Below are 9,019 nucleotides of genomic sequence, written 5' to 3'. Positions count from 1 at the left end.
TGCTCGCTCCAAATTCTCAGCGTTTCGCCAGAAATAGGATTCAGTCAGAGCAAAGTCCATTCGAACAGCGTCATTGCTTTGCATTGTGAATATCTTTCTATGAAATAAAACATACAAATACGGAGATATTCTCGATCTTCGAACAGTATTAGAACGGATTTTGCTCTGACTGAAGCCGATCTCGTTTCGCCATGTCTGATTGAATGATTATCAATGTCAGAAGAAATAGACATGGCCGAGTGGCCGACCTATCCTCTCGTTGTTTGTCACTTTGTCTTTCCATCGGCTAGTCCTGTAATTTTCTCCGTAACCTAGTGTCAAATCTGTAGATCCACAACGTGGATGAAAATACGGTTTCCTATTTTCACCAGATTTTACCCGTGACAAAAGAAGGGAAGCCCCCAACCTCTGTTCACCAGACTACACTCTACAGTAGTTCAGTACTTCAGTTCACAGCTCCCCACCTTCAATAAGAAGAGAGAGAGAGAGGTTAGTAGATATTCAAGTTTCAATTTTTTTTGGTTTAAAATCCTGAAACAAATATAGAAACACAAGTTTTTGCCAAACCCATTAATTTGCTTTTCTCCATGAATTATCAGAGAAAGAGAGAGAGAAAGAGAGAGAGAGAGAGAGAGAGAGAGAGAGAGAGAGCAGATGAAGTTGTGGATAAGGATGGAATCAATATTGACTGTTGACGGTTAATTTCCACCATGATTTGTCTATATATACTCCACCTTGGCAGTTGAGTTCTTACTCGACTTCTCATTGTATTTGTATATCTGCACTGTGTGTAACAGACAAAAGCTCTGAAGGTTCTTCAAAGCTTGCTTGATTTTCTGATTTTTTGGAAGCAGAGATGGATATTCTGCGTTTCTTTATTGGAGTTTTTGGTGGGTTTCTTTCTTTGAACTGGGTCTACTTAATAAGTTTCTGTGTTTTGAGTACTGAAGGGTTCATTCTTCTTCTTCTGTGTTTCTGAAACAGGGAATGCAGTTGCATTGTTTCTTTTCCTGGCTCCTGCGTAAGCTTCTCAATCAAACACAGTTTAAATCACTTGTTCTTCCGTTGCGTAGGGATATAATTTCAAATGGGGTTTTTCTTGTCCAGTAACACGATTCAAGAATCATAGAGCTAGAAGTCTCCGTTTTTGTCTTTTCTGTATTTGTCTTACGAGGTTTTTGGAAGATCTAGAACTACGATCACCATTTTTCCTTCTTTCTTTCTTTGTTTATAGAAGAAGAGATTCAAGTTAGTTGCAGAATTCCCATTTCTTTATCACGTTCATTCTTTTGAACTGCCTCTGGTGCTTCGATTCTTTCTGGAGACTCTCTAAAAAACGAGAGAGATATTAGTTAGATAATCCTTCCTCGTCGTCACAGATAGAATCTCTTCTAACAATAAATAAATAGATATCTACTGACGCTTCGTTGATTATTTTAATGCCGATTGTTTCAGAATAACATTTCGTAGAATCGTAAAGAGCAGGTCGACAGAGAAGTTCTCAGGTATTCCATACGTCATGACCCTTCTCAACTGTCTCCTGTCTGCATGGTACGCTCCTCTTGGCTCTTGCTCCTTCTCTTGAGATTGCACAGGGGTGTTTATGTAATTTAAAACTGATGCTACGCCGAGAACCGGGAAATTTCCGAGCTCCGGTAGGTTCTGATTACTCTATTGACCTACAGGTATGGTCTACCGTTTGTGTCACCACACAACATCCTGGTCAGCACCATCAACGGAGCAGGAACGGTGATCGAGTCGTTATACGTGTTGATCTTCCTTATCTACGCGCCGAAGAAGGAGAGAACGAAGATTCTGGCGCTTCTGACGTTCGTCCTTGCCGTTTTCTCTGCCGTCGTCGTGGTTTCGCTTTGTGCTCTCCATGGCAACAGAAGGAAGCTCTTATGTGGCTTGGCTGCAACCATCTTCTCCATCGTTATGTACGCCTCACCTCTATCAATCATGGTAAATAGCCAATAGGCTTTCAATTTTTCCCTTTGTGAATTACCAGAGTGCCCCTCGTTTTGAGTTTTATTTACCAAGCCGTCAAACCCGTGCAGAGAGCGGTGATCAGGACGAAGAGCGTGGAGTTCATGCCGTTTTTCTTGTCGTTGTTCGTGTTCATGTGCGGGACGTCCTGGTTCATCTACGGCCTGCTCGGTCGAGACCCTTTCATCGCTGTAAGTAATTCTAAAATACTGTATGGGCCCTCTAATTTGCCATCTGGCAATGGGTGTACAGGTCCTACAATGCACGGAAGTTGCCGATCCTTTTGATTTCACGGATTCATGAATTATGATTTATGGGCCCCCGGCCACATATGCTAATATCCCGGGAGTAAAGAATCTTCCGTATAAAATGACCTTATTATCCTTGATATTAGACAAAATGATCCCCACTCTCGTCCAAAAGGCAAAAGCAAGAAAAAAGCTGCTACACAATGAGCTTTTACGAGAGGGATAGGCTTTTCTGCCTTGTTGCCCTTGTCAATGTCTCCTGAAACCACGCACGTGGCGCTGCACATGAGCTGGTTCTATGGCCTATGGGAGCGTGACGGGAGCTGGCGTTTTTAGTGTCTTTTTTTTACCTTGATCGTACGGTACCCAGCGGTATACCTGATGGACGGTGGATAGAAGACCCACGTTGTCTTTTTAATTTAATCTAATTGGAAGAGGTAATGTTATGGTGATGCAGGTGCCAAATGGTTTTGGGTGTGGATTGGGAACCATGCAGCTGATATTGTATGCGATCTATCGAAAGAACAAAGGTGGGGCCAAGGGAGAGGCTAAAGGAAGCGCCGGTGCTGATTCGATGGAGATGGGCCATGCTAAGCCACAGAAACAACAAAAACAACCACCACCATCTCACGAAGAAAAGCAACAGATGGACAAGTAAACAATACGCGCTCGTGTCGCTATCAAAAGAAGGATGGAATGATCAATGATGGATGAATGTTGAATCTCATCTCCTCGGGTTGTAAGAGACACGGGAGATGTTGATGGAGGAATTTCAATTACATAACCCTACCAGCGTATCTGCCTTTTCGTCCTTTCCTGCTTCTTCCATGAATCGTGATCCTCCTCTTTCTTGTCATCCAAACGTGTCCCTTTTTTTCGGATTTCAAATTTCCATGACGAAATTTGGTCGTGTTATGAATGATATACAAAATAACGTGAATTTCAGTTGGGTTATGAGTTTCTCTCTTCTTGTTTCTCGATTGGCAATGAATAAAAGGATTTTGAATGCCTGGTTTACGAATCAGTCCAGACCATCCACAGACTTACGAATATAGCTGACTTGCGGGAATCTCAAATTCCGTCGTCCACGTATTACGGAAATGAAGACAAACAGAAGAGCCCAAAGCTGCTCCTTTTTAAAATCCTCCGATTGACTGATTCCTGATTCCGCCATGATCGACTAGTCAGTCCAATTGCAGTTTACAGGTCAAAGGAACCAGTCAATCTCGGTTCAATGATTATAGGGCACATATCACAAGAATAGAAACCGGATGTTACGAGGTGCCAAGGTTGGAAACAAACACCGGAGACGATGCAAAAGCCAGGTCACGGTAAAAATATTTCCAATTTACGATAGCAATTGCTGTTTGCACGTGTAACGCCGATTGCACTAGCTTTTTCAACTTCGGCTCAATTTGGAAGCAGTACAAATATAAATATACACTGTACAAAATAATATAAAACACAAGGCTTTGTATTCTATATAATTATATTTATATTCCTGTCGGCTTAATTCGAAAAAAAATATAAAATATAAATACATACAAAATAATAAAAAATCACAAGATTTTGCACTTTACATATATATATATATTTATATTCCTTCCCTACAGAGCCTTCATTTTAAAATATAAATACATACAAAATAATAAAAAATCACAAGATTTTGCACTTTACATATATATATATATTTATATTCCTTCCCTACAGAGCCTTCATTTTCGGCCTTTCAGGGCAAATTCAAGAGCAAAGTGAGCCCAGTTCAAGCATCCCATTTCTCAATTCCCAAATCCACAAATTAATTCAGATTTGAAAGCAGTATAAAGCAAAATATCTTTTGTAGTTTACATACACAAACTAGACTTAACTGGAGTTCTTCAATTCTTGCCCTTCGACTCCACTGGGGATCGAACCCAGAATCTCTGGTTCCGTAGACCAGCGCCTTATCCATTGGGCGATGGAGTCCTATGCTTACTAAGTAATGAGCTAAGACTTAATGTTTTGTTCTGTAAATATTCCGTGGGCTTTCACTACTAAAGACCAGATTTTCATGGGAATTATCTCCTGTAAATGTATTTTGTTATTGATGAGTGATGTTTCCAGCCGTTGCAAGGATAGATTATACACACCAGGCTGCGATATCTATCACAAGTGAATGCGATAGTGTTCAATACAGATAGGGTCCATAGTGTGATAGATAACCGAACCCGGTTATACGATCTTCTTTCCAGCCAATCGGAGCCCAATATGAAGAGCGTTCTATGAGGAGAAAATTCAGATTCATGTGCACATCGCATTCGCTACTCATTAGTCATTTCTTCTATGACGTGTTTAGAAATCATTTGTAGATGGTGTTGAAACACAAATTCCATGATCATTACATGTAATGTAATAAATAATTGAATTATTTATTTAAAATTATAACAACAATTCAACCACAACACAGTGCAAAACATCTCTTATAGAATGTGACATGGTTCATACCATGCGATCTCAATCAAACCACAAATTAGATGATGTGCACATCATGTGCGAGACTCACCATAAGACGACTGAAATACACACACGTGATGTGATGACATGGATAATGTTGGAACGTGTTGGAAAGGAATTTTATTGGTAGTACATTCCAATGCTAGTAGAGCCTAGCACACTCAAACACACCACGCCTCATATTTTACAAACTTAACTATTGGACATCATCTTGATCAAATAGCTGAATGCAATGACTGTGTTATGGCCATACCTATGACAAAGCCCCACACCAATCACACGCATTTTAGACCGGCATGTGGCGTCATTATTGATTTCACAGCAAGGTTTTTGAACCGTCATTGATTCGGACGGTCGGACCATTCGGCCTAGGAACCATTCAGGCAACCAGTTTCATTTTACCTCTGGTTTTTGACCAAAAACCGTTAAAAAAGTCAATAATTCGTTGAGTCAGATGGTTGAACCATCAACCCGTTCAATGGTTTTTTACTTTTTTTAATTATTATTTTATTTTTTTAATTTGTTTGTCAGAATGGGCCATCCGTTCGAACCGGACGGTCAGACCATCGACCCAGAAACCGGTGACCAAAACGGTTCCATTTTTGAATCATTTTTTAAAATGTTTTTTCACAGCCATCACGTTCAGCTAATCTGTCTCTACCAAACATCCCCTACATTGTCCAACATTTTACGTACATATGCAAACCTACAAAAGTTAAGTTGGATATTACTCTATTAACAAAAGGTGCCAATTGGCTCAGTTGGTGGATATAGTGTATATATATATATATATATATATATATCAATTATATGGATGACTCTTGATACGTTTCATTTCTTCTAAGATATTTGAATAATTTGAAAACTTTGCATTGTGAAACATGAAATGTAAAATATTTATAATTGTTAATTGATTAATTATTATTTCATTTAATGCGTAAACAGTAAAACTTATTGCTTATAAATCTCTAGTGTATGGATATTTTTTACTTTCTATCATTCTAATTTGGCATTTATATGTTATTTTTAGCAATTTATAAACTTGAAATGCTTTTTTCTTAAGCTTTGAGGCTTACACCTTGCAACGCCTTGAAGCTTATGCTTCACATTTTAGGGCCATTATGTCTCAACTATGCCTTTAGCCTTTTAAAACCTTAGTTATGGGTTTTAGGGATGAATCTACCCAATCAAAATGGACCAATTAACCCAACTAATTGAGATCCAAACCAATTATATAGTTAACAATATATAAAGTATTTATGGTTTATCTTGCAACTTTTGTTACGTTTTATCTCTAAAAAGATAAATTAATTTGATAGGCATTATATAAAAGATTTTGGTTAAAAATACTTGTTTATCAATTATTAAGGTTATATATATCATCAAAAATGAAGTACCGAGCTTTTATTTTCATAAAGAATTAAATATAGATGTCAAGATAAATTTGATAGACAATATATAAAAGATTTTGGTTAGAAATATTTTTTTATCAATTATTAAGGTTACATATATTATCAAAAATAAAGTTCCAAGTTTTTATTTTCATAAAGAATTAAATATAGATGTCAACTGTCAAGTATGATTGTGTAAACTCAATTATCCTGATTAATAATTAGTTCAGTTCTTGGTCTATTTTATAGAACCAGCCGGTACTAGTCCACCATGTTCTAAACCAGACCTGACACATTGGCATGTCCAATAGTTTGCTCTATTGTAAATTGTCCATATTGGACTTTAAATGTATATAATACAAATATATATAAAATAATACAAAATACAAGATTTTGTGCTATATGCTCTTTTCCAAATTGAGCCTAAAGGATTTGGCCACATGTAAAACTTGAATAATTGCCCATTATGTCCTGAAATATATCAACAAAAAATTTTAGAAGGGTTTGGCCATCTGTAAAGTCTTGAATTATTGCCCACTATTAAGCTTGTGATGGTCCCGCCGCATTGCATCATTGCCCAACTGCTGTCATAACAACATTATCAGAGTCGTGAATCAAAAATCCAATGGGCGCTGCATTATTATTCACATATATATGATCCATCCACAGACATTATAGTAAGTTTCCTGTGTTTGTTGTTCAGTAGGACGATTGGATTCTTGATCAAAAACAGCAATAGGCAGTGGTTGTTGACTGCCCTGACTGTCATCTATAATTTATCTGTCTTATCTTAAGATCAATTATTCAAAGTGATTTCTATTTTGGCTAGTAAAAGTGAGAGATAAATATAATAAGTAGGAGATTCAATGGTTGTGGATAGGGTTAAAACTGAAATATTGATAAAAACTTGGTTTTGGTTTTTTGAATAGGTTATTTTGTTTTTTTTTATTCAGTTTTACAAAATTTTGATTTTGATTTTAGTTAGTCGAAAAAAACTGGTGGATGAGGCTTCCACGAATCCGGGGTCTACTAAGGGAGATATGTACACAGCCTTATATATAAGGCTTCCAAGGCCCATATATATAAGAGAGCAACTGATGTACTTATATATAATATAATATTAATAAAATTCGGTATTGGTCTTAACCGAAATAACTGAAAACTGAACTATTTTTTTTTTATTTGAGCTATTTCGATTTTTTAGTAATTTGGTTTCAGTTTAGTTTTTATTTTATAAGTTCAGATTTAAAAAATATGATTTATTGGGTTCAATTTTTTTAACCGAATAAATCAAATACTTACCCCAAATTGTGGATAATATGCATTTTATGACTAACGTGGGATATTATTATAAGTTCCACGGTCTACTAAACAAGGCATATGATGCAAGGGAATGGCCTTTTTTTATGCATGTACTACGGTTAAGAGGATTTTTTGAACAATTTTGTGATTTGATCATGAATTGTATTTCTACTTATTATTTTTCTATCATGTTGAATGAGATTCCCTCCCTGCCATTTCAACCTCATTAAGGATTACGCCAAGGTTTCCCTCTTTCATCTTATTTATTTATTTTGTGTGCTGATGTTTTATCTAAATTATTATTACGGGACCTTGAAGATGGACATTTGCACGAGGTTAAACTTGGGACAGGTGGAGTTGTGCTAAACCACATAATGTATGTTGATGATATTCTAATTTTTGGAAGGAGTACTATGCAGGAAGTCAGTCGAATTATATTTGGGTTGTAGTATTCATGACATTAAGAATTGTAAAGAAGATGGCTTGAGGGTGATTGAAAAGGTCAAATCAAGATTGGAAGGATGGAAAGGCCATTGTTTGTCTCATGCGGGTAAGGCAGTTTTGCTTTGTAATACAGTGTATGCTCTCTCTACATGCATCATGACCACTAAACTGCTCACATCTTCCCATTGCCAGCAACTTACATCTTTGTCCCGTGATTTTTGGTGGGTTTTTTTGCTGATAAGAAGCATTTATATCTGTGCAAGTTGACTGATATTACTACATCTAAATTGTCAGGAGGTTTGGGTTTTAAAGATTTCTGTCGTCTCAATATTTCCCTTGTCTCTAAATTATGCTGGAGATTTTTTATTGAACATTCCAATTTATGGGTAAAGGTTTTAGAGTCCAAATACCTTCAACAAAAAAATTTTTGGACGGTTTCTTCCAAAAGCACAAAGACTTATATTTGGATGAGTATGCTTAAATGCAGAACTTATCTTAAGCGTGGTTGCCAATGGTGTATTGGGAATGGTTGGTCTATAGATGCCTTGGCTGATCCTTGGTTGCCTAAACCTTGGACTACTTCCAGCACCAATTTCTCTCTCCCTCGTGAGAGACCTGTACTACGTGTGGCATATTTTATTGACCCTCACATTGGGTCTTTAGTGCATGAACAACTTTATCAATTTTTTGATCCCTCTACGGTGCAACTCATAAAGACCTTACCTCTATCAACAAATGTGGAGGAGATTGATGACAAGCTGGTATGGACACTTACTCCTCATGGGAGGTTTACAATGTCTTCCATGTATAATCTCTTGTCAACTGATGATGCATACCATTCTATTGCATGTTATGCTTTTGGCACAGTAAAGTGGAAGAGCTTTTGGAGTATTAAACATTTGCCACCATGGGTACAATTTTTCTTTGGAGATGCTTAACAAATTCTATTCCTACCACTAGTCGATTGGCTAACTATATTACTGGTATTGACCCTACTTGTCGCTTATGTGATACTGCTATTGAAACCATTCACCATCTATTTTTTGGTTGTTCGGTGACTAAATCAGTTTGGTTGGCATCATGTTTAAACCTAAAAGTTGATGATCATATAGACTAGAGTCTACAGGATTGGCTATTTGATTGGTTTAAATT

The 9,019-nt window shown here is 37.0% G+C and overlaps 1 protein-coding gene and 1 non-coding gene across 2 annotated transcripts; one reads left to right on the top strand and one right to left on the bottom strand.

Moving 5' to 3' along the window:
- Positions 1–505: 505 nt before the first annotated feature.
- LOC104599584 (bidirectional sugar transporter SWEET1-like) lies at positions 506–3,191 on the top strand. Its single transcript, XM_010262192.3, has 6 exons — positions 506–890; positions 985–1,021; positions 1,456–1,551; positions 1,686–1,965; positions 2,061–2,180; positions 2,695–3,191. Exons 1-6 carry the CDS (start codon positions 857–859, stop codon positions 2,893–2,895), a joined length of 768 nt encoding a protein of 255 aa, XP_010260494.1. The 5' UTR covers positions 506–856; the 3' UTR covers positions 2,896–3,191.
- Positions 3,192–4,129: 938 nt separating this feature from the next.
- On the bottom strand, positions 4,130–4,202 carry TRNAR-ACG (transfer RNA arginine (anticodon ACG)). The gene has a single exon. It is a non-coding gene; the product is annotated as a tRNA-Arg (tRNA).
- Between the last annotated feature and the right edge of the window lie 4,817 nt (positions 4,203–9,019).

This window comes from Nelumbo nucifera, chromosome 1 (genome assembly GCF_055504915.1).
Source record: "Nelumbo nucifera cultivar China Antique chromosome 1, China Antique-T2T, whole genome shotgun sequence".
NCBI classification, from domain to species: Eukaryota; Viridiplantae; Streptophyta; class Magnoliopsida; order Proteales; family Nelumbonaceae; genus Nelumbo; species Nelumbo nucifera.
Note: the sequence above shows the minus strand (reverse complement) of the source record. Positions and strands in the feature narration are given on the sequence as shown.